Genomic DNA, 26,415 nt, shown 5'->3' on the forward strand with positions numbered 1-26,415 from the left:
CTTTTTTCTTCAAGAGTTCTCATAGTGATGTCCATGGGACTTATCAAAGGCCGCCTCTACTGAGCGTTTGCACAGACATTAATTCTTTGCACACTCATCTGTCTTAAGCTTCTATATCATTTTTCTTAGTGCTCTTTTCTTTTTTTTCTACTTAATCGCTTAGCGAAAACAAAAGAAGAGTGGAGAAAAACATATTCTGCTATGTAGGGACTTATTTAAGAAGATGGGCTAGGCACAGCCAGGCCCTTCCCTTGATAATAATCCACTTAATGTTTAAATTAATATTGAACATGAATGTTTGCAATCATCCTGTGGAAGAAGGAAAGGCAGTAGGTAGATTAATAGGTGTTGTGAAGAGTCCCTGCTCTCAACATAGCTGATGATTTAGGCTGAGATCTATAATTAAAGGGACCCAGAACAAGATATATTCAATGGATAGTTTTAGTATCCTGTTTTGATTGCCAAATACAGTAGTTTTTTTTTTTTTTTTTCCTTTTTAGTATTTAAAATAGGTTTTCAATATGGCCTTGGGCACCAAATCAAATGAAATTTACAATTTCTATAAGTGGCTATGCAGTTTAATAATAATTAATAAGCTTCAAAAATATGTGAAAGTACAATAATTAGAGATCTGCAGATATATTTCAAGTTACTCAGAGAAACTATGCATACTCTTAAAATATGTAAGATTTCATGGACTTTAACACAGTGATTTTGAACAAAGGGTGTGAACTTTAAATTATAAGATGAATAAATTCTGGAGATCCAGTGCCATATGACAGCTGTAGTTAATAACATTATTATACCCTTGAAATTTTCTAAGAGTAGACCTAAAATGTTCTCTCACACAGAAAACTAAATGTGTGAGTTGATAGATAGGCCAAAGGCCAATTGGCTTAATTGGGGATGTCACTGCTTAAGGAATGTTTATCAAGGAATCACATTGTACATAGTAAATAGATGCTATGTTAATTTGTTGATCATACTTCAAAATAATATTACATGAATTTCACAAAATAGTATAAGATTTACTCTATTTTTTTTTCATAAAAATCTAGGTTGAAAAGATGTTAAGCAACTTTGGGGACTGTGTTCAGTACAAAGAAATTGTGAAAAGTTCCCTTGAAGAATTAATTTCTGGTTCTCAAGAAGTCCAGGAACAAGCTGAGAAGATCCTGGACACTGAAAATCTGTTTGAAGCACAGCAGTTACTTCTTCATCACCAGGTAGAAGTGCCCTTCAGTGCATTTGTGCAAAGTTGATAGTTACCTGTAGACCAGAGAGATCAAGAATACGTCCTGGGCTGGGAGATGGGGAGATGGAGCCAGGGAAGGGACCTGACTGAACAGCTTTAAGAACTTGGCCCTTACATTTTCTGTTCTCTCTGCGAAATGTTCGATAATTCAGAATATCCTACAAGAATTCCTAGATAGAATGATTTAATGACATCAAAAAGTTCAAGAAATAGTGTGGAGAGTAAATTGATTTAGCTATGAAAATTTACATAAAGCTGACTAAATGGTCCTTTTTGTTAGAGAAGAAATCACAGAGACACAAATTGCTTCAGATTTCAGATCACTATTCTCTTGTCATTATGTTAAAACAGATCTTCAATTTACAACTTCAAATACATTTTAGTTTGGAAAGATAATTTCCTTGAAGTGTCAGACTTTTCAGGAGAATTTATTCTTACAAAGAATTACAACTAGAAGTAAAGGAATCTTGTATATATACTGATAATAAATAATGTGTGTGGGTGTGTGTATGTGCATGTGCTGAGGGCCTGGTACCTGCTAAGCAGCCTTTCTACCACTCAACTATGCCCCCAGGCACTGACAATAAATAATCAACTGACTTCCTGACAGTCTGGTAGTGGATATTAAAATATACCCATAAATGGTATATATTACTTTTCAAACTCAATATAAATGGAGATATGATTCAAATAAAATAGTTAATGGCAAATTTGTATTAATTTGATGCATAGCAAAATGCTAGCTGATTTCATATATGCAAAAATGGAAACTGATTAAAAGTATATGTAAAATAGCAACCTCTAAGCTTTAGAGATTTATTTAATAATTATACAAAACCTAAGACTAGAAAACAATGTTTTGTTTTACATTGTCTTCAATGTTATAAAATTATTTGGTTTTCTGATTACTTTAATTCAGAGAAATAGAAGATTGGGGGTATATATATAATATTTTAAAGCTCTTCTCATATTTCTTGGACAAGGTGCTTGTTTCTGTAGGCATGCATACCTTGTGAAGATTTACAAGCTGTACACTTGAGATCTGTGTGCTATTCTGTTTGAGGATTACACTTCAGTGAAAAGTTTTCTTTAAAACAATTTTCCTCAAAATATCTCAGCACATAAACTATTTCCAATATACCTTGGAAGGAAAACTCTTAATTTCTGCATTTTTATAGCATCAATGATAACAGAAGAATTGAGACTATAGGTTTTTCAGCTGAAAAGGATTAAGAGGAGCCATGTCAAATACGCTGCTTTGCCAATTTCTTTCTGAAGTATTGCCCCAAATGTTAAATATCCAAATTTACATGCAATTTAAAGATAAAACCAAATTATTGATATAGTTTACTGTGAACAACAACATAAAATATTTATGAGTAATGTCCCCCTTAGCTCATCACGAAGTCCTCGTTATTACTGTTATCACTGTTAAACTTAACTTTACAACAGTGCAGGTCCTACCTTTCTGTGTGGTGTGGGTGCTTATGACCCCGCTTAGCTGCCTAGAGAGTGAAATTTACATCCATCTTTTGAACAACTGCTTCCAGCAAAAGACGAAGATGATCTCAGCCAAGAAGAGGGACCTACAGCAGCAGATGGCCCAGGCGCAGCAGGGAGCAGGCGGGCTGGCTGGCCCTGGCCAGGAGGAGCTGCGGAAGCTGGAGAGCACCCTGGCCAGTGTGGAGCAGGGCAGGGAGAGGCAGGAACGCCGCATCCAGGTAGGGCTGGTCATCTGGGGCCATTTTGGTGGAGACCTAAGTTGAGCTGACTTCCAGTTACTTCTCCTATCAGCAACAGCAAGCCTTTGCCTCTGCCTCTGATCCTTTGACGTCTGTTAAATACTCCACATGAATTGCCTCTTTCAATCATCAGCTCAGCCTGAAGTCAACACACTTTGCAAGTGTGGACAAGTTTGACTGTTCAGCAGATGAATGAAAATGTGGCATTTTCCTAAGAAGAGTTTGGGGATTTGGCCACATGTCACATAGCAGGGATCAGTGATGAGCCAGGGCTTGATCCACACTTGTCTGAATCCAACATCTGATCGTATATTTCACTCTTTCAGGCAGTTCAGCACCTCTATGCTTTATAGTGATGTCAACAGGTTCCTTTAAAAACATTTTGAGATTGCCATCTGCTCACTTCTCTCTCTCTCTCTCTCTCTCTCTCTCTCTCCCTCTCTCTCTCTCCCCCCACTCCCCACCCCAGCCTCCATCCTTCCTTTCTTGAGAGATTGAAAAGCCTCTTTTTCTTAGTCACTCATCCACACATTTAAAGCCACACTGCTAATGGGTAGGTTGTCACAACTCATGGGAAACTCAGAAACCATCTATTCTGAGTGCCCTGTTCAGATGGAAGACCCTGAGGCCAAGAAAGGAAATTCTTATAGAGAAGACTAGGATTCTCTTTTTTTGCACATGGTACTGGGGACAGAACCCAGGGGCGCTCTACCATTGAGCTTCATCCTTTTTATTTTTTATTTTGAGACAGGGTCTTGCTAAGTTCTCAGACTGGCCTAGAACTTGCCTTCTCCTGTCTCAGCCTCCCAGGTAGCTCGGATTACAGGTGTACCTCCATACTGGGTTTGGAATCATCTTTACTCAGTGAGAGTGCATGAAATTTTAACTGAGAATTTACTGAAAGTTGACAGTATCGTAACTGAATGAAAATATGGCAATGCTTTTCGATATACTTTGGCAACTTATACATATATATATATTTTTTTTCTTTTTTTTCAAATTTAAGGTCACCTTAAGAAAATGGGAGAGATTTGAGACAAACAAAGAGACAGTGGTCAGATACCTTTTTCAAACTGGTTCCAACCATGAACGCTTCCTGAGTTTTAGCAGTTTGGAAAGCTTGTCTTCAGAACTGGAACAGACAAAGGTATATCAATAGGACCATATGGTTCCTTGGTTCTCATTATTCAGATGAAAATACTATTTCTCCTCCATTATTTCCGTTAATTATTATTATTTGATCTTTACTTGTTATTTATTGATGACATACTCTTTGACACACTGGGAAATGAAAACATAAGTAGTATTTAAACCTCAAGAACTAGATGAATATTTTCATGCAAGTGAAAAATGCTTAATTCACTAATGGATATGGATATTTTTTAAACTTTTGAGGCAATGATATTTGAATCTGAAACAGGAAGAGCAAAGGAACTTAGAAAAGCTGAGTTTGGAGCAGAGAACAGACAGAAATTCCTAGGAAGGGGAATGGCATGAGGTATCAGTGTACTAGACCCAAGAATCTTGTATTGTAAATTAGACTAAAGCCAAGAGAATTTGTAAAGCAAAACTGGGCAATATCACAGTCTCGGAAAAGTTAAAACTTTTTTCTCTAGTCAACATGGAGCTGGAGCCATTGAAGATTTTTAAGAACGAGTCACACAGCCAGAACTGTGCTTCAGGGAGATGAATTTCTAAGCAGATGAAGAAAATTGATTGAAAGGGCAAAAGACCAGGGTCAAGGGATTCAGTTAGAAAGTTACTATATATGGGTACATGGGAGTTAGGATGGGAATACAGGTGGCAGGGTGGCAATAAATGCATGGGGACAGGGACACAAGATGAGGTGAAGTTGACACCAAGGTAGAGAAACTAACTGGATAGTTAAGGGAAAGAATATGAAGTACAAGGTTTTGAGCCTGACCAGATGACAAGAGCAAGTGGAGGGAGTAGGAGAATGGATGTTAGTGGGACAAGATCCAGCTCAGTTTTGGACACAGAGAGTTTGATATTCCAGCTGGGTATCAAAGAGAGAGCAGTTAGTAGTGTACGTGGTGTGTTCAACTTGGAAGCACATACACCTTGGGTACTCAGAGCAGGTCAATACATTCGCATGAAGTATTTAGAGGAGTTATTCAGGCTTTTTTGGTTGCTATTGTGCCAAGTTGAGGTTTATAGAAAGATTGGATTAAGTCTTTTCATTCAAGGTGGTCACCATTTCCCCTGAATATGTGAGCTTTATCCCTAAAGACACCTCACTCTTGAGATAGCCATAGTCTTCCTTGAATGTGCAAAATAAATATTTTTCTATGTCTTTGGAAGGAAGGAAGTCTCATAGTGCTAATTTTTTGTGATTTCTCCTTATTATTAATTTATTAAGGTGTGTGAAATTTTATAAGGTCACAGACTCAATTCTTTAGTTTTTATTAGTCATTTAAAGAGAACATTGTTTTAATTTTATTTTTAAATTTCAATTACTTTATGTATCTAAATCATATAGTAGATGTCTTTTATAAATACAAAGATGCTTACTAGATTGATTTTCCTAGTTATTTCCCTCTGGGGTTTCTTAAATCCACTTCTGTGACTTCATTTGCATCAATCCTTTTGGATCAGTTACAATGGCTAAAGAGGGGAACACACACCATCTTTTTAGTCTTCTTAGGAAAATTCTCCTTAGTCCATGGTCTTCCACACTTTTGGATTGATTTAATAATATGCAGTAATGTTTATTAAGTCTCTACTATGTGCCGGTCTAATCACTTAATGGTTCTTAAAACATTCCTGACAAAAAGGTGTCATTATTAATCCTCTTGTATAAACAAGGATACCTAAGGCACAAAGTTGCCCAAGACCTCTGGATCACCAAGGGATGACATTGGGATTCAAACCCAAAGGATCTCTATCCAAAGTCTGCACTCTAAGGCACGATGCTACATTTCCTTTCAAAATTCGAGTGGCTTCTCTAAGTGTTTTGCCCTCTGGCATGGGAGCATGTGTCACCTGGGATAACTTCCCCTCTCCATCTGTGCTCACTTTGCACTGATACTGCCACCTGTATTCTAGGTGACAGCCCTGGAGTGGCTGTGCCCTGTTTCCCAGTGTATTGAAGGGTGTCCACAGCAAGGTCAGATTGAACCTTCATAAAAAGGCATGGCTTTACCGGTGAGGAAATGAAAATTCAGAGTTTTACAGGACTTGGGTCACTCAGCTAGTGAAGGACAGAACCTGGCTTCAACTCCACGTCTCTCTGATGGGAGTCTCTTCTTTCCTGTTGCTTCCCACAACCACGCCTGTGTCTGGGTAGGACTCAGTGATGAGGCTTACAGTGCTATTCAATTTTTGCTTAACATTTTTCTTATCAATGTCATTCTGCTCTTTGAATTCTCTTCATTGTGTCTTCCCATACATAGCTTGCACAAAACACTTTAAGAACAAAATAAGCATTTTCAAACATTACTTTCCCTGGTTCTTTCAGGGCGGGCAGGCACTATTTTGTACTTCTGATTATTTTCATGGGAATCAGAGATTATGCTGAGATTTCCAGTCTTCACAATTGACTCTAAAATGACTGTGAGTTCACAGATAGTAATAGGGGGTTCTTTTAAGCACAGAATTTAATGTTACGGCATTAGCGAATATCATACTTTAGGATACTATAAACCTCTATACTATAAGGAAGCTGTGCTTACTCTATTGTATTCTCTTGAACTGCAGGCTATTTCTATAAAGTGACATTGACATTTCTGTGAGGACAATACATCTTTTAAATAGGAAGCTTTAGTAGTATTTTGTAGTAACTATCTTTTTTTTCCACATTTTTTATTGGTGCATTATGGTTGTACATAATGTGGGATTTGATGTGTCATAACTCTCTTCTATAACACTTTATAATAATTCTGGGTGAAAAATATCTGACTTTTTACAAATACTTACATTGCATTTCTACATTACCTATTTAGGAAGGCAAGTTGATGATCAACATTATAAACCTCCTGTGAGATTTTCTTACATGAGAAGAAATAAGACACTAATTTTCTTCATTCAAGATTATCACTGGATTTACCTTTTCTAATCTAGTATTCAACATTATTTACCTGACAAAATTCAGATAATATCTAAAGTTTACCAGTACCTCATGAATAGTAAATTAACTTTTGAATTAAAATAGCTCAGAATTGTTGAAAATCACTGGATAGAATTAATAAACCATTTTCTTCAATTTTATATGAAGGACATAAAAATGGTAATTGGTACCTGTCAGAGTGTGAGGTACTTAAAAATGAATTTGATAATGGAATGCTGAGAGTCCCCTTTCAAGACAAGCACTATCATCTGCATTTGCATGAGAAAACAACTAGTGATTAACACATCTGGGATTCTAGCCCAGATTCCTGTGGTAACTTCTTTCTGTCACGTTGCATATGCATTGGAAAAAAATAAGATTTAACAGCATTGAGATAAGATTATATCTCTTTTCAGGGAACTAGTAAACAAAACATTTCTGGACAGGAAAGATCACTGGTATTCTATGTTGACTGAGATATTCCTCAATTATATAAACAAATTATTATCTGTATGATTGAAGAACCAATTGATCATTTTGTGAATTGGCCTGTAATAAATTAACACATTATGGAAAAACTAATTATTATAAGGTAGCTCAGAATTCTAAACAATAAGTCAAAACAGGGAATCAGGGAGAAAAAATTTCTAAGAGGATTGCTAGGTAACTGTGAAGATAGAGCTGGTTATTTATATAAAAAAGAAAAAAAATTGTAAAGTGTCCAAATTGACCATATGAAAATCAGTTTTATTGTTAAGAACAACATAAATCTATTCATGTATGAATCCAACCAGCCAACTGCCCATCTATTCTGGGGAAGACTATGCAGAATATGCACTTTTCTTGAGGACAGAGTTAAAGAGTATAAAATGTGGACCTAACAGTTCTGATATCTTTCTCCTAGGAGTTTTCTAAGCGGACAGAAAGTATTGCAATCCAGGCTGAGAACCTGGTGAAGGAAGCTTCAGAAATACCACTGGGGCCCAAGAATAAGCAACTGCTTCGGCAACAGGCTGCGTCAATCAAAGAACAGGTCAAAAAACTAGAAGACACGCTTGAAGAAGAGTATGTGCCTCACCAGTCCTAAGCTTTCTTCTCTGAGATAAAGCTTAATGCAGTCTTCCCTGTATCTTGTATTCAAAACCGTCTTTTAAGATCTTGAAGTGTCTGTGCATTTCAGCATGAGTTGATCAGTGATTCACAGTTCAAAAGAAAGCATCCTCAACACAGGAACCAATATCTGTAACAGAACAAAAATATGTAAGGGATGTGGCATTTACATCTTAAACTAATTTGTTCACAAGAAAGCCATATCAATTCCATTCTGTGGCCTTTGTACACTGTAGAGAGAATCTAAAGAAATAACCAGTATTTTACTTTTTAAAAACTGTATTATTCTGCTGTCACCAGTTAGAGGGAAGGGGAGATCTAGGCCTAAACACATATCACAAAGACCAAATGTCTCCAATTCAAAGCTCATGAACTTACTTACAGTGCCTCAGTATTCAAATTGTCACTGCTTGATATGCTATTTCAGAAATTACCTTTAAAACATTTAATGTTTCTTTATATGAAAAGAAAGAAATAACAGTTGGACCTATTATTATCCTGCTATACATACAACATATTTTTTAAAGTTTGCAGGAGTAAACTTATGAAGATGTGTCCAATATTCCCCAAAATAATATGGCTAAACATTTCTGTGCAGTTTCAAATTAATGACACATAATCTATTATTCTTAAGAAATAGGACATCATTTCTAAGATGGATTTTAGAATATAAAAATTGTTTTTAATAATATCAGCACCTTGAAATTGACATTTTACATTTGCCTAAACTTTAGAAAATGATAAATATTTTATCTGAAACAAATTATAGCTTAAAATACTTTGAGGACTTTATATTAAGTATCCTCCATCAAGTAATAGAAATAGTAAAACTTAGAGTTTATTAGAAAAGAAACTACTTCTATTAAGAATACCCATTTAAATCTTTATTTTATTTAAAATCTTATAACATAATTTGTATTTCCTATACTGCTAAGAGCATTAGTTATATCCAGGGTATAAATTTAAGATTGTAATACTATTTAATTTGACAATCAATGATGCCATTGTTTTGTTTTTGTTTTTGTTTTCTTCATATCTTCAAGTGCCTTTGGGTAAACAGGGATGTTATTTGATTTTTTTTTTTAACCCAAGGACTTATCAATTCAATGATATACTCTTGGTTTCCTAGTCTTTTTCTAATCTGAAAGCCATATTCACTTGGTTATATAGAGGTAGCTAATACAAACAGAATCTATAATTGAAATTTTGTTACATATATTGCTTATGTAGTCTAAAGCAGGGTGCTCATGAGCAAGAGTTCATGAAAGTCTTTTAAAAGAGTTAGGACTGTAGAACATATATGAATAACTAAAATCTTTATAGATTATTAATCAAAGTTGTAGCTGTAATGAAGGCAGCAGTTCCTGCCTGGCAGCAGGGGTGCAGACCACAGCTCTACCTTGACTCAGAGGATACATCCCATAAGATCTTTTAGTATAAAGTATCATAGGAGAATCTCTCCTTTACAAGCAAGAGGAACGTGTCCTTGAAAACAGACTATCAAAACAATGATGCACACTGGGATCTATTTCAGCATAGTTTATTAAAATAAGTCCTGGCAAGTACTGGTCACATGCAGAGTTTAATTAGATTATACCTGATTTGACCCCCTTGTACTCAGCAATATTTTGTTCAAAGCTCGATTGCATTTGTAACATAGTCTCAATGCTGCCTCCTTAAGAGCTCATTCTCAGAAGAGATAGGAAGACTTGAGACCTGACTACTCAGATCAAGTGTACATTTTTTTCCTGCTCAAATATTTCCAACTTTGAAATAGTCACAAATGTCTTCACTACCTTTTCACCTGGTGTTGTTGTTCTCTGTTAAAATATTGCATTTTTTTTACTTAATTTGGTTAATTTTAGTATTAAAACCATGGAAATGGTGAAAAACAAGTGGGATCATTTTGGCAGTAATTTTGAGAACCTGTCCGTCTGGATAACTGAGAAAGAGAAAGAACTCAATGCCTTGGAAACTTCATCATCTGCCATGGACATGCAGATCAGTCAAATTAAGGTGACCTGCTCGGATGTTACATTAATAATCTATGTCTAGCTTTTAAGATCTCTTTCTTACATTTGTTTCATCAAAAGCTGTTTGGTCCCAAGACAAACTTTTCATTGCTATGTGACTCAATTAAAATTAAGTTCACACAAAATACCAAGCTAAGAGACCTTGACTGACACTGGGTAACTCGTCATAGATGGAATTGTATATCAATATTGTCGGACTTATGCATTCAAAGTCAATATTGTGTGCAATATCATTAAAATATTTTTATGGTTACATTATTCTTTTTCTTGATTTTGAATTAACCCACATGGAGTGCTCTCTTGATTCACTTATATAACATGAAATGTATCCATCATCTACAACTACTTTGTAAGAACCACTTGGATTTTTAAAATTAGTATTAGTGACGTTTCCATTCACTGACCACAAGGGGGAGCGCAAAACACTACTTTCTGTAGGTGAAGCAATCAGACCTGAAGGCTGTCATGTTTTCCTTTATATCCTGGGGTGTGGATTGGAGAGGCTCTGTTACAGTAGCTCTCTAAGCTCCCATGTAAACATGTGGTTAGATTATCATCAAACACTTCACTCAGTTTAAGACAAATGAGCTGAAAAACTTGGACTTTGATCGCTCATTTATTGTTCTTTCTCTTATATAATTCCACATCACACAATTTAAAAATTCAAGCACTTTTTATCTCATTTTTTTTCTTTTTCTTTCTTTTTTTCTTATGGAATGGGAAAACCCTTTGCAGTTTCATTCTATTATATATAGTAAAATAAATATCAAGGTGAGGAAACATTTAATACTGTGGCTCATAACAAGTTATTACCATGTGCAAGGTGGGAGGGCTCTATGTCACCTAGCTAAGATCACAAGTGGGACAAATTACTCCTGCTCATCACTCATCTTTTGCAATCAAGCACACATGGAGTGGCGTGCCCACAGCCGGCTATGTCTTCTATGGTGTATTAGGAAAAATACATGCCAACTCCTTTGTTAATCTTGAAAATCATATCTAAAAGTTATCACTTAATCATTTTTTACTGTTTTAAGAGAAAGAGAATAGCACATTTAAGTAGTTTTGTCTCAAAAATTTCCCCTATAAAAATTAACATAGGCTTTTTATTTATGTTGCTATTTTAAGTTATATTCAAGAATTTCTGAAATATATCAATAATCAGATATCATCTTGTTATTCTCCAGGAAAAATTAAAATTACACTTTTTTTTTTTTTTTTTTTTTGGGTGCTGGGGATCAAACCCAGGGCCTTGTGCTTATAAGGCAAGCACTCTACCGACTGAGCTATCTCCCCAGCCCCCACATTTTATTTTTAAATACATAAATAGTCACTTGTAGATTTTCTTACCATCAGATTAGAAATGTATTTTGATATGCCCAAAATGGCATTTTCAGAATGATCCAAAATATATTTTAAAATATCAATACCAGGAAAAAATATTCGCTACAAATAAGCAAAGATAGGGTGGAAAGCACTGTCTATGAAATTTGATTGAATAGGCTCATATTCTATTTCCAAACAGAAGGCTATATTATAGGAAATAGGAAATATTAAATGTATGGTAAAATTTGTCATTTTTTATCACCTTAAAATAATCTTAGAATTAAAATTAATGAAGCATTTGTGTTGCAGTGAAGATAAATGCTGTTAGCTGATTGTGTTCATTATTACATGCTATTCCTAACTGATATTGATAAATAATAAGAACATATGCTGGATTCATCTTCCATCTTCCTCTCTTGGATGGAAGTTTTATTTATTACAATATGATTGATTTCTATTTATGATTTTGTTGGTAATACATATTAGTCCAATAACTAAGAACTTTCTTAGTTCTTAACCAAGTAGTATTATAAGCACCAGGAAGAATTATTAGTTCATAGTAGACACTAAATACATATTTGAATTGAGTAATTTTTCTTAAAAAAATTCCTAGAAAGCAGCAAAAAGAAAGGCCATATTAATGCTCAAATGTTTATTAGCTATACCACTGTAGTCACACATATGAAAAATAAGATGAATAAATGGAGTCTACCTGACAATCTATGTAATTTGTTTCTGATTGCTTCACTTAGACAGAAATCACAAAATAATTATCCCCCAGGATAGCAGTGTTTTCCATTTAAGTTATTTGGAATTGAAATTTGACTTGAATTTTTGGGCATTATTTTTAGTGAATGACTTGGCCCTTTTCCTCAAAGAAATAATTTTCATTTTCTTACACATGAATAAGCCCTATGTTTATGAGAGATATCTTTCCCTGGGCCCCATACACATTCTTAGTAGCCAGCTGTACTTTCCGTGCATTGGGTTACGTGTAAAAATGTCCTTTCTGCATGTAAAAATGTCCTTTCTACATGTAAAAATGTCCTTTCAAATTAAAATGATAGTATACAGTTTTTTTCTCCAGAGTGAATGAGGAAATCACTGGTCTCACAGCAGCAGTGACAGAAGCCCAAGGAAATTGGCCGGAAGTCTTGGGCCCCAGTATAGCTTGTCTGACCCCTGAGGATGGGAGCTAAGTGTCCCAATGCATTCTATATTTGGAAAACACGGGCATACAGCAAACAGGATAGATTAGAAAGGACTGGCTTTAAGTAGGAGTACAGTCAGAAAACCTTTGAGTTTGATAAACTATGAAATACTCTCAATTACATTTCAGAAAAGTTAATTGAATATCAATATTAGTGTTCCTATGAGTTCCTAGAACACGTGTTTTCCCCAAATCAATTGATTTTAAGTGCTTGATCAATGGGTAAGCAGATACATCTCCATGTTTTAGGAGATACTGTAAAAGGTGCAGGGACATCCTCTTGCTAATCTCACTGCAGATAGCAGCAGTTATTTCTCTTTATTCCTTATCCAGTGAATACTGCCACCATCAAGTCATGTCTTGCAGACATTGTCTGTATGTCCATCCTCCTCAAATAGTCGGGAGCATGGCGCTGGTTCATCTCTCCAACCATCCCATCTAAGCATGTTTAGATGTCAGTGAAGGCAATTTTCCTAATAGATAGTTTTGTCATTTCAGGAAGGCAAGTTTATTCAGGTGGACTGTCATTTTCTTGTTTTAAATATCAGGTCACCATCCAGGAAATCGAGAGTAAAATCAGCAGCATTACAGGATTAGAAGAAGAAGCTCAGTCTTTTGCTCAGTTTATTACCACTGGAGAATCTGCTCGAATCAAAGCCAAGTTGACACAGATAAGAAGATACTGGGAAGAGCTCCGAGAGCAGGCAAAGCACCTTGAAGGAACAGTCCTGGGGCACTTGTCTCAGCAGCAAAAGTTTGAAGACAATCTTCAAAGGGTAAGAATGCATGCATGCTAAAGTCACACATTTTGCATTGCATTTATAGAAAAATTCAATAAAGACTTCTTAAATGGTAAGTTAAGAAAAAACAACTTTCCTGCTGTCTACCAAGTTGTCAGTGACAACTAAATTCATAATTATTTACAGGGTACCTTTTTAATAAACATAGATGTACACACACACACACACACCCACCCCTAAATGTATATATTGGTATAAGGACTCTATAAATGTCGTTATACATTATGTTATATAGTCATTAAGGCTTAATTATTTTTCTTTCAAATAATGGTACACATTGATTTTAGATTTTTAAAAGTTCATTTGTCATCATATTGGAAGTTACCCATAGGGAGTAGGTATGCTGCTTTATCAATAACTTTCTTTCTTTCTCAGCTGCTTTCTTGATGTATATTTTCCCCACCATTTTTATATGTCACCAACTTTTTTAGATCCAGCAGTCTGTGTCTGAATTTGAAGACAAACTTAATGAACCAATTAAAATATGTTCTTCAGCCACAGAAACATACAGAGTTCTCCAAGAACATATGGTAAGAGCATGCGTCGAGGCTTCTGCTTATTTATCCACTCTCAAATGTGATAACTCCAACTTGAAAATGGTAAATATTTTTAGAAGAGTTAAAATTGGAAAAATGTTTGTGTTAGTTGAAGAATGAGATATATTAAATGTATTCACTTTATGTAACACAAGAAATGTAAGTATGCCAATAAATTTTCATTAAAATATACATAAAAATGAATATTTGTTTAAAATATATTTCTCTTTTACTAAAAACTTGTAAAGTTTTCAGATAATAGCTTTAATAAACCCTTTTTTACCTCTTGCCAGCATTATAGAAAATCAAGTGTACAAGAAGAAACATGTGCACAGCAGATTTCACATTTTAACCTGTTACATTCAGGTGTGCAAAGAGTATGTCCTCACTGACCTGGTTCCAACAACTGACATTTTTAATCTGGTCCTTGCAGTGATCATTGTCAAATCTTTGACAAGGCTACAAACAGATGGATTTGGCAGGATCGGGGGAAAGAGCAAAAGAGGGAGACACTTACACAAAGAAATGCTAAAATGAAGCATGTTAATTAATAAAATACAAATATCGCCCCTACTGCATGTGCATGTGTGCACGCGTGTGTATAGATATAGACAAAGAGGCTGCAGCAACAGAAAGTAATGATCAACAAGGCACATCTGGCAAGGGGAGTGGGATTTATATTGTTTGAATATTTATGATTATGTATTTGTGTTACATAATTTTTTAAAAACTTTAAAAATAATGAAAGGAAAATCAAATGTAATGAAATTACTCTAGTATACTACTAAATTAGTAGAGTGCTAGAGAGGATACCATTCTATTTTTTGTAATACTTAGATTTCCCAGGGCAAATTGGTTTTCTCTGTCTTGATTTTCTAGTCTGTAAAGTGGGAGATAATGAAAGGACATACCACTTAGGGTTCTTAGGAAGATTAAATAAGTTAATAGCTGCAGTGTACATGGCACAGCATAGTACCAGTCACATTGAGGTGTCTTATTGCTATCACCATTGACCATTGACAGCCAGACCTTTTCTGTGCATGTATGTGTGTGTGTGTGTGTGTGTGTGTGTGTGTGTGTACACCATATACAGAGAGATCTAGAGCTGAATAACATATAAATACATATCTGAGTAAATATATATATCTGAAATAAACACACACTTACATATGTATATGTATGTTGACAATTATCCATAAATATGAATGTGTGTATGTATATTTATATACATATATATATATATTTTTTTTTAAATGGAGTCTCACTATGTTGCCCAGGCTGGTCTTGAGCTTCTGGGCTCAAGCAATCCTCCTGCCTCAGTTTCCAGAGTAGCTGGGACCACAGGTTCACACACTATGCTTGATTTCTTTCCCTGCATTTATTTGTTTTAATTGATGACATAGCATATTATATGGAGTGATTATAAATTATGAATTGAGTTTTAAAATACTGACATATTTAGCATAAAATAATTTTCACAAATGTTCTGAATTATCGAGGGAAAGTGGAAGTCATTCCAGTCTACAGCAGCACATAGTTATTGGAGAAAATCTCCTCCCACCTTTGACTTTGACATCCATGAAGTAACTTCCTCATTTGCACCATGTCTTGCTGCAAATCCTGGCAAACATTTTTAGTATTATTGCCATTTGTGAAGACGGAGGGGAAATGTTTCATGGTGACAACTCTTAAAAAGGACAGTGAGTCCATTGCCTCTGACGCCCAGCAGTCCCCCATCCAAAATTTCACTTTCTCTGGTGTCAGTTACCTTTGGGTGACCACAGCCCAAACTATTCAATGGAAAATACCAGAAACAAATAATTCAGTTTTTAAAACTTTTATTACAGTAAATTGTAATAGTTGTTTAATTTTCTAAAAACCTATCTTTTATTTTTTCGGGCACAATACCTTTATTTTTTAATATTTAATTTTTTTTATGTGGTGCTAAGGATTGAACCCAGTACCTCACATGTGTGAGACAAGTGCTCTACCTCTGAGCTACAGCACCAGCGCAGTTGTTATTGCTAATTTTTTATTGTGTCTATTTTAAAAATTAAACTTTGCACAGGTATGTGTGCATAGGAGATAGCAAAGCATAAGCAGGGTCTGGCTCTCTCCACGGTCTCAGGCATCTGCAGACCATCTCGGAACAATCTCCTGAGAATTCAGGACACAGCCCTGTTCCTTCTGCACTCTCCCCAGGATCTCTGTCAGGCCCTGGAGTCCCTGAGCAGCACAGTGGCCGCCCTCTCAGCCAGTGCCCGGAAGGTGGTGCGCAGAGACTCCTGCCTGCAAGAAGCAGCAGCTCTGCAGCAGCGGTACGAGGGGGCACTAGGGAAGGCTAAGGAGAGACAGACTGCGCTGGAGGACCTTCTGGCCCACTGGCAGAGGTGAGCGTGTTCTCCTGAGTTACTGCCACTCTTAAATATGAAAGTCTTGATGAACTATCTTTTAAGTAATGAGGAATGGGCATCCCAGAGCTGAAAATACAGCCCCTTCACAGGGAGGTGAATGTCCGGGAGTGAAGAGGATGTGTGTATATTTTTACCCATTACACAGGTTTAAGTGGTGCAGTCCACACACTATCCTTTGTCCCTCACACCTAGGAATATAAAGCCAGTCTGGCATTGTTTATAATGGTTCACATTGGACCCTCTGACCTCGGAAAGGTTTGGTTTCCTGGCGTGATGATTTTAGATGAATTTATTCCTTTCCTCTGCTTTCTTTAGGCTTGAGAAAGAACTGTCATCCTTCTTGACCTGGTTAGAGCGATGTGAAGCCGTGGCCAGCTCCCCAGAAATGGGCATGTCTGCAGACAGAGTCAAAGCGGAAGGTGAACTTCAATTAATACAGGCAAGTTCAAGGAAGTGCAAGGAAGGAAAATAAAGTACTGTTTGTCACAGTTGTGTTATTTTAAAATTAAATAAACAAGTTAGGGGCTGGGGATAGAGCTCAGTGGTAGAATGCTTGCCTAGAATGCATGAGACCTGGGGTTTCATCCCCAGCACCACAAAAGAATAAACAAACAAAGAATAGAAATCTCTATCCCAAACTTCTGGCTTTGTTTTTGTGATCCATGGAGCATCATGTGACATCAAGGTGTATATCCTGAAAAGAAGAGGTCATCCCTGATCTGAGAGACAAAGTAATAGCAAGTGGAACTCTGTGGTGACCCAGTTCCATGGTGCATGAGAAAATCCTGAGATGTAATGTCTTGGATGTAAATAAAATGGGTGTGTCAGGGGAGTTGTGAGAAAGATGACCAGAGAAGTCGATGGATGAGGTTGACTGACAGTAAGAATCTCCAAAGCTGGGAGTAGGTACAATCTCTCTATTTTCATATTTATAAGAATTTTCAATAATAGAAAAGTGCTGAAATAATATAATGTTGAAAGAAATTAACAGTAATGATTATTTTCAAGCCAGACAGAAAAATAATCAGTGATCATAGATATGGATAACAGGTAGAAAGACAAAAAATACTAGTTTATTACATAGTTGAAGAAACTAACTTTTGAAATGTAAAAAAAGTCATTCGGCACTGTTGAAGCTACTTAATGTTGAAGCTACTTCATGTTAATGGAGACTAATAATTTACTTGAAGTGATGCTGTCTATGCCCAAAAGTCAATGGGCGAATTTCTTCTTAACAGAGATTTATTGTACTACAGATTTCTATCCCAATTTTCTCCACCCCCTTTTATTACAGGTTTAGGATAGAGTTTGGTTCTCTTCATTTTTATAATTTCTTCTCTTAAAATTCCATCAAGGTATCTGTGGCATCTGAACCTACTGCCCATCTTCAGGTCTTCTCCCTCCTTTTGACATTGAGGGTGCCATACCCCCATTCTCCTGCCTTTCCAGCTTATGAAACATGGATGCTCTGTGCTCATCTCCTGAAAAGTCTCTTCTTAGAAATCTACAGTGGCAATCCTGAGCACAAAGGGCAAGCAGTTTGGTTCCTATCTTATAAGCACATATAAGATGGTCCAAGAGCTAAGTCACAGCCCCTCCTTAAAAATAGCAAAGCACAGAATCGAAGATGTCCAGGTACATCGAACTGGATTCCTCTCCATTTTCATGGGGAGTCTAAGTTCTGTTTGCTGTTCAGTGAGAGGGTTGAGAGGAGCTGTAGACCTCTGTCACTCCCTTGTCCACACCACGCTGTCCCTGTTCACTGACACGTGTCCATGACACATCCATTCCCACCTCCTGGCCACCCTGCGCCCGTTCTTCTCTGTATACTACTCAGCATAAGTTCCCATTCTGCTATGGGGCTTTCCCTGTCATTCAGAGGCTGGTTCTCCGTCTTCTGATATCTGTAGCAATTTTGCTTATGGAACACACAGGGCTCCTCTTGGAAGGGAAAGAAAGCATTTTGATAAGCATCTCCTATGTGCTGTCATTGTGCTACCCCTGCCGTATCACTTAACACCACTTTACATTGTCCCTGTCTACATGAGTCTTTGTATCTTATCCCTTATTAAGTAGGAACCACAACTTTTATGTACATTCACAGCAACTAAGAGATTCATTGCTTAATTCAATTTTAAAAAGTTTTGTTGCATGCAAGTTAAATAAGAGCCCTTCAGTCCCACAACATGGCCTAATGTAGTCTCAAAACAGAGAGGGACACCACGTTGCTGGTACCTAGAATTGCACCTGTTTTGGTTAGCTGTGCTTTGCTTCTCATCCATCATACTTTTTCTGATTCTTTCTGCATCCTCAGTTTCTTTGTCCTGTAGGAAATTCACAGCTTCCAAATTTGCCTAACTTATAACCCAGACTCCAGAAAACTCATTTAGGTTTCAGTAGCATTTAAAAAATTTCAGTAGAGGTCAAATGGACCCCCTGTCAGTCAAGCAGTAATAACTGTCTTTGCCCCAATGACCTCCATTTTGCAAGAATGCAAAGCCTGTGGCAGTCACCACCTGTTGCAGGGCCCTCCTGTCCCACCACGCGAGGTCTGTAACGTGCTCTGCTTTCCCAGGCGCTGCAGAATGAAGTGGTATCTCAGGCCTCCTCCTACAGCAGTCTTTTGCAGTTGAAGGAATCGCTGTTCACAGTAGCCTCCAAGGAGGATGTGAAAATGATCAGACTACATTTGGAGCAGTTGGATGAGAGGTGGAGAGACTTACCGCAGATCATCGGGAAGAGGTTGGTCCTAAAAAAGTGCTAATATTGTTCATTTATTTCAAATGGTGAGCATATAAATTCAAAAGAAAAACTAATTTTCTATACTCTTATTTAAATCAGCACTTCAGGGGACTGTTACAGAATGGAAGAAAACTGTCATTTTAGAACTCAAGGTCCTCAAAATAAGCATTGCTGCTGAACCTCAATTCAAAAATTTAGTCTTACACACAATAAACTAGTTGAAATAAACTAGTTGAAATATATTGAAGAGCGAAGGGTTGCTAGTGTTTATATTATTTGTTGCCTGAGCTGTTTGCATAAGGAAAGGAAATGCTAATTAAAATTTCCCTCCTGTGACATTTCTCAGCCAGAAGCATTTTGTACACATCATTTCATTCCAGTATTGATCTAAAGAGAGAGTGAGGGAAATTGTTAATGTATTAAATGGAAGCAAAAATAGATTTAATCTTAATTAACTAGTTGATTAGCAATTTTCATTTATCTTTCTAATTAAAATGAGAGCAGATTTTTCTCTTTAAATTCATACTGATTACTGATGTGATGATGTGATCTTGGGTAAACACTTAACCTTTCTGACCATTTAAAAAAATTATTCATTGGGCACATACTTATTTAGTTTCTGAAATGAGTAGCTCACCCTTCAATGTGATGTGGATTACTCCACTTTCATAGAGCTTATATTTATTCCATTGCTTATTTATTTATTCAATCAATCAACAAGTGGTCATTGGGTACCTGCTGAATACCAGGCACTATAGCCAATACTGGAGCAATAGAAATAAGCAAACCCAGATCTCAGGTAATTTACAGATTAGTGTGGGGACAACAAGAAAACCAGTGAGAGAAGTGAGTACAGAGTATTCAAGGAACAAAAAGAGGGACATTTGAGTGGGTCCAGAAAGGCTCATAGAAGGAACTGAGGTCAACTCTTGAAAGATGAGAAATTCTCTTTATAACAGAGCAGGGTCTGCCAGCTGTCTCTCAGAGAGAAAGTAAAGGACCTTTAAGCTAAGTCAGCTAGGTGAAGGTATTTAGAATATGGTTTATTCCTCTAAGGATAATGTATAGAAATATTTGCAAGGATTAGAACATGAAAGTTAAAAAGTTGAACTCTTTAACATGTACAATTAATATGTGTTAAAAATTTTAATAAAAATTTTAAATAGTAAAACATTGATCTCTGGATACAAATCATTGTAATGAATCTTTGATTGCAATATTATTTTTATACCAGTCTTGGATTCTGATCTCCAACACCTGTTAGCAGCCAGCAGGGACAGAGCACACAGAGGCAGCAAATGACCCAAGGCTCTGAGGAGAAACAAGCAGGGATAGTGGGCAACAGAGAGGAGGTCAGAGGGAACACAGGTCAGAGCTGCATCAGATGAGGCCTGAGCAGCAGATTGCGTGGGGTCCCTTGCAGACCACAGTAAGAGTCTTGGGGGTTTACCTCCTAAGTGCAACAGGAAACTGCCCCAGTGTGGTGTGGATGCGTGACAGGGAATGTTCTGATCCCATGAATCTGTTTCTGACTAATCTAGAGAGTGACAGAAGGGAGGCAAAGGTATCAGGAAGGAGCTGCTGGAGGCCAGGCAAGAGATTCAGAGACTCAGAATGGTGAGCGTAGTGGAAAGAAGAAGAGCAAAGCATCAATACATCTGGTGAAGCAGGTGGGACCCAGTTAGCACAGGTCAGCTGTGGTGGTGAAGAAATAAGGGGATGACCATCAGGGTAGGTGGTAGCAATGTTAACTGAGACAGAGAAACCATGAGCAAAGTAGAAGCAAATATCCAGAGGTCCAACATCATCATGGGGTAAGCTGCATTCCCAAAATATGTCATGAACCTATTCTGGTCACTAATGGAACATTTTGACTTTAACCACTTCCTCCACATAGGGTTAATTTTCTTCAGTCTGTGGTTGCTGAACACCAGCAACTTGATGAGCTGCTGCTCTCTGTTTCTGTCTGGATCAAAGCGTTTCTCAGTGAATTGCAATCTACTTCAGAGATAAGCATCATGGACCATCAAGTAGCTCTTACTCGGCAGAAGGTAAAGTGTATTCTGTTAAAATTGAAGAAAAATCTGTTCACAAGGGAGAGTTCTTGAATTACAAAGGGATATGACTTTTAAGAAAAACGCATGGCAGCAATCTAACTTTTCATTCATATGAAAATGTTTTAATAATTGAGCATGTGGGTCCTGCCAGTGTGTTATACAGATAAATAAGCAGATAAAACCCCTTCAAAATAGAATAGGGAACTACAATAAGAAACTGTTTCTTCATAGTGGAGCAAATTATTTCTAGCATAAAGTGCTAAGAATGTTCATTTTTATGATTTGAATTTGTTTTGTTCCTTTACTGAAAATTAATAAAAAATGCAATCCTTTAATGATAAAGTTGTTCTGAATTACCATTTAGCTTGACAGTGTTTAAGAATTCATGGCTTATTTCCCTTATGTATAAATTATGTGTTTTATCTATCCTGGTACCATTTTTTTAAATCAGGTATTGATTTTCAAGCATTGGGAGAATGGGGAAGAGTTACATAACACACAAGATGATATTTGATAATGAAACGTTTAGTATTTATCGGGTGTTTACTCTTTGCTGAGTTTTGCTGGTTGGACTGACAAAGGGAAGTGCACCCTTCTGTCTTTGGGATAGGAGGTAGTTCTGCAACTTGGAAGAATGTTTCAAAGTCAAGCTTCTCCCTCCAAGAAGACTGGGAGAGAGAGGTGCTGCCTTCTGGATTGGCTTTATTTCAGAGGAGGGAAGTCCTGGAGAAAGACCATCCTGGGTTGTAAAACTGATCAGACTTTAAAGTTAACCTCAGTGGGACACAGAATGAATTTATGATTTGTAAGGCAAATGCTCTGAGAAAAGGCAAATACTCCAAGAAGAGATCCTGAGTTCCAGAAGACTGTCTCAATTTCATCTTCAGACTGGGGCAGTTGTAAGGTCATTGTAGTCATGATTAGAATAGACAGAATTTCCCCTGCATGGGAACCATGCTGAGATTGTTGGCAGTTTCCTGCTAGATTTTCAACATGGTTTCTTGTGAGCTAGTCCAATATCCTATACAGCCGACTCACGTGAAAAAAAAATATGTATTCTATATGAATTAGATAGATGAACAAAATGGGAAATTCATAAATGTTTCTAAAATATTCATTGTAGATGACCTTTAAATATTATTCTAATCATTGGCACATAAAGTCTATCTTAAATCACGAATCCTGCTCCTCTGTCTCATTGACTGTAGTGTACCTGAGGATTCAACAACTCTCTCTTCCCTTCCAGGACCATGCAGCAGAAATAGAGAACAAAAAGGGAGAATTGCAGAGTCTGCAGGGTCACCTGGAGAAGCTTGGGTCTCTGGGCCGAGCTGAGGACCTCCATCTGCTCCAGGGCAAGGCGGAGGACTGCCTCCAACTCTTCGAGGAGGCCAGCCAGGTTGTGGAGAGGAGGCAGCTTGCCCTGTCCCAGTTGGCAGAGTTCCTGCAGACCCACGCCTCTCTGTCTGGGGTTCTCCACCAACTGAGGCAAACAGTGGAAGCAACCAACAGCATGAATAAGAAGCAGACTGACTTGCTAGAAAAGGACCTCGGGGATACCATTCGGGATGTGAAAGCGTTGGAATCCACTGCCATTGGTCTCGATGGCCTTCTTACCAAAGCCCAGTACCATCTGAGAAGTGGGAGCGGGGAGCAAAGGACTTCCTGCAGAGCCACGGCTGATCAGCTCTGTGCAGAATTAGAGAGGATCCAGAACCTTCTGGGAACCAAGCAGAGTGAGGCAGATGCCCTCGCAGTGTTGAAAAAAGCATTCCAAAACCAGAGAGAGGAGCTGCTGAAGAGCATCGAGGACATTGAAGAAAGGACGGACAAGGAACGCTTGAAAGAACCCACCCGCCAAGCTCTTCAGCAGAGGTACTCAGAATTTCGTGGAAGCCTGCTGTCCCTTCTGCTTTTTATTTGTTGTGGAGTGAATTTCTGTGCAAAACCTTAATAGTGCCATCATTAGCAACTTTTTAAAGATTCTGAAGATAAAATTCATGATTAATTCAGTTGAGAAGTAACAAAGTTTCTGTGGCTTCCTTAAGAATTTTCCTAAGGGTAATATATGAGCCTCTTTTGAGATCTTATCTACAGGAGAGATTATGAATTCTGTTATATATTTGTAAGACATTTTAGGAGAAGGGACTCATCTTCTGTAGAAAGAATAAAGACAGAGCCAAGTAGTTGTGTGAAAATGTCAGAAAATTTTTCCCTTGAGAGCTCACCAGTGCCTCCCTAAAGACTGCAGCCCACACATTGGCTGGCAGTAGGTGGCAGAAGTCAGAGGGGAGAATCAGGGTGAAATAGCTTTCTCTAATAGAGAAGAACTTAGGAAGGTGATGAGGGATCATCTGAGATCTGTGTTCACTCATCAAAAGTGAAACCAGTCTGCTTGTGCGTCTGCCTAGAGGTATGGAGAAGGCAGAGACGAGGGGTTCAGAGCAACTGGGGTTTTGTCAGGTGAGATCAGTGCAGAACCAAAGGGGTCAAGGAAGTTCCCACTGTAAATCTGACGAGGTGGTTTTTTCCTACTGTTGTCTTTGCTTCTACCTTCTTTTTCCTTCTTAATAGAAACCTTGTCCCCATTCATATTCTTAGGCTACTTTTGGGCTCTTGGAGTCAAAGAAAGAGTTGAAATGTATTCCAAGGTGTTCACAAGTGTTAAGAAATATGTCGTCCCTGCCAAGACCATTGGCATTTGACTCGTTTAAACCAAAATCAAAGAAGCCAGAGCATTAGTTAGGTGACAGTGGAGTTAATATCAGGGTTCCAGCTTGGAGTCCTGATTATACACTTTAATTGCAGTAAGCAATGTGACTAGTTTAACAATAAATTCTTAAAAGGGAATGGGATCTGGGAGGGAAAAGGAGCTTCCAGAGTAAAGAAAGAACAAGGTGCCTAGTGTTTCTCACACAGGAAATAGCACTGGACTTTCAGGGGGACCTGGCCGTCTCTGGTCAGCTCAGGCCAAACAGAAAGAAATCCTGAAGCTACTGGAGAAGGATCAGACTGGCCTCAAGAACACTATTAGTATCCCCAGCTCATCAGGAATGTAGGAATGCTGAGACAGGGTGGTGCTGAACCGAGGGTCCTTAGACTCAGCCATCTTCAGGTTTCACCCTGCCACCTGGGGCAAATCTCTCTCTTGCAAGATGAGAATAATGACAACACCTGCCCACAGCCACTCCCCACTGGGTATCGAGGGGGATACAGCATACATACAGGCCTTACACTCTATGGCACTGTACCAGACACGAAGATGAGCCAGTAACTACCTCTGCGTGGTCACCTTTTACAAAAGCCTAAATATTTTTAGGGACAAAGAAATACGATCATATTCTCTTGGTATTTTTTTTTTCAATCAAGGAGGTCATTTAAGTTTAAAAATAGATATTTTCTGTAGAATTCAGGAAAGTCAGCTTTGTTTTGAATGAAATAACTGTGACCCTTCAATGTTAATTATTCTCCCGGTTTGGAAGCATTTCTTTTGCATGACCTTGTAATGCATACTAAGTACCTTGACCACAGGTTAGCCTTAGCCTTTAAAGTCTTATACCATCAAAGCAAAATAGAAAAAGCAAGCATAATAGAAGATGAAAAGGAAATACATTGACCTTCAATGTTTTCTGAGATACAGTGTCAGTCATAATGCAAATTTAACTTTAAAAGCATCTTTATCAGTTGATATACATTAATTTTCTTGCTGTGTTAAGTCTTTCCAGCTATCTAGATGCATGCTTTCTGAACACGTCATGTGCCTACAAAAGGAAAAATCAGTTCACTGTCTTAATAAATTAGCAGTGAAATCATGTTTTAACTTGCAGGTTGAGAGTGTTCAATCAGCTAGAAGATGAATTGAATTCTCATGAACATGAACTATGCTGGCTGAAAGACAAAGCTAAGCAAATTGCCCAGAAAGATGTAGCTTTTGCACCTGAAGTAGACAGAGAGATAAACCGCTTAGAAGTCACCTGGGATGATACCAAAAAGCTCATTCATGAAAAGTGAGTAGAAATGTACCAGTTTTATTTTCAATTTCCTAATGATTTTGTGGTATTAGGTCATTACCTAGAGATTTGTGATGATAAGATTAAGAATTGAGTATATCTTCATAGGTATTCATGGCCCTTTAGTAACATTAAAAATTTTGTCCTTCAGAAATTTACTGAGGATGTTGTCTTGAGATAATTATATTCAGAATTTAATGCTTTAAAGTAGTTGAAAGGGTTGGCATTGCAGCTCAATGGTAGAGTCCCTAGCATGTGTGAAGCTCTGGGTTTGATTCCCAGCACTGCAAATTAAAAGTAGCTATCGACAATGACAAAGTGCTTGGATGAGTATTCACCTCTGATTTTCTTTTTGTTTTGTGTTGTTCTACTTGTTTGTATTTGAGTTATAAGGAAATATAATAAAATTGACCCTTTTTCCTATACAATTCTGTGCATTTTGAGAAACTCACACTGTTGTATAGTGTTCACAACCATCAAATTTCACAGTAACTGTTCTTCTACCTGAAAAAATTCTTTCATGTCTCATTGTAGTTGATCTCTCTCCCTTATGCCCATTCCCTGACAACCACTGGTCAGATTTCTGTATCTATAGTTTTGTCTTTTTCAAAATCACATATACCACCATGCGAGGCTCATTGTTTTAATACTAATGATATTGAGCAGGTTTTTATGTTAGTTCACACACACACTCACACACACACATACACACACACACATCTATTCTTTATTAAAGTACCTGTTGGAATTGACCAATTATCAACAAATATATGAAAAATATTCAACAATCTAGCAATCAGGAAAACACAAGTCAAAATTACATTGAAATTTCATCTCACTCCAGTTAGAATGAGAATTATCAAGAATATATATAATAACGTTGGTGAGGATGTGGGGAAAAAGGTATACTCATACATTGCTGGTGGGACTGTAAACTAGTGCAACCACTCTGGAAAGCAGCATAGAGATTCCCCCCAGAACTAGGAATAGAACCACCATATGACCCAGTTATCCTCCTCAGTTTATATCCAAAAGATCTAAAATCAGCATACTATAGGGACACAGTCACATCAATATTTATAGCAGCACAATTCACAATAGCCAAGCTATGGAG

The 26,415-nt window shown here is 37.3% G+C and overlaps 1 protein-coding gene across 13 annotated transcripts in view; it reads left to right on the forward strand.

The window, feature by feature from the left end:
• Syne1 (spectrin repeat containing nuclear envelope protein 1) overlaps nucleotides 1-26,415 on the forward strand; it is a 443,098-nt gene that overhangs the window by 177,358 nt on the left and 239,325 nt on the right. For all 13 annotated transcript variants that reach the window (XM_047557257.1, XM_047557256.1, XM_047557258.1 and 10 more), the window contains 13 exons: nucleotides 1,059-1,226; nucleotides 2,806-2,976; nucleotides 4,004-4,144; nucleotides 7,968-8,128; nucleotides 10,039-10,189; nucleotides 13,291-13,518; nucleotides 13,974-14,072; nucleotides 16,281-16,468; nucleotides 16,808-16,931; nucleotides 19,068-19,234; nucleotides 21,132-21,285; nucleotides 22,538-23,166; nucleotides 25,119-25,298. In XM_047557257.1, the coding sequence (XP_047413213.1) occupies nucleotides 1,059-1,226; nucleotides 2,806-2,976; nucleotides 4,004-4,144; nucleotides 7,968-8,128; nucleotides 10,039-10,189; nucleotides 13,291-13,518; nucleotides 13,974-14,072; nucleotides 16,281-16,468; nucleotides 16,808-16,931; nucleotides 19,068-19,234; nucleotides 21,132-21,285; nucleotides 22,538-23,166; nucleotides 25,119-25,298 (2,561 nt within the window). The remainder of the gene's footprint in view (nucleotides 1-1,058; nucleotides 1,227-2,805; nucleotides 2,977-4,003; nucleotides 4,145-7,967; nucleotides 8,129-10,038; nucleotides 10,190-13,290; nucleotides 13,519-13,973; nucleotides 14,073-16,280; nucleotides 16,469-16,807; nucleotides 16,932-19,067; nucleotides 19,235-21,131; nucleotides 21,286-22,537; nucleotides 23,167-25,118; nucleotides 25,299-26,415) is intronic.

The sequence above is a fragment of the Sciurus carolinensis genome, chromosome 7, assembly GCF_902686445.1.
Source record: "Sciurus carolinensis chromosome 7, mSciCar1.2, whole genome shotgun sequence".
In the NCBI taxonomy this organism is placed as follows: Eukaryota; Metazoa; Chordata; class Mammalia; order Rodentia; family Sciuridae; genus Sciurus; species Sciurus carolinensis.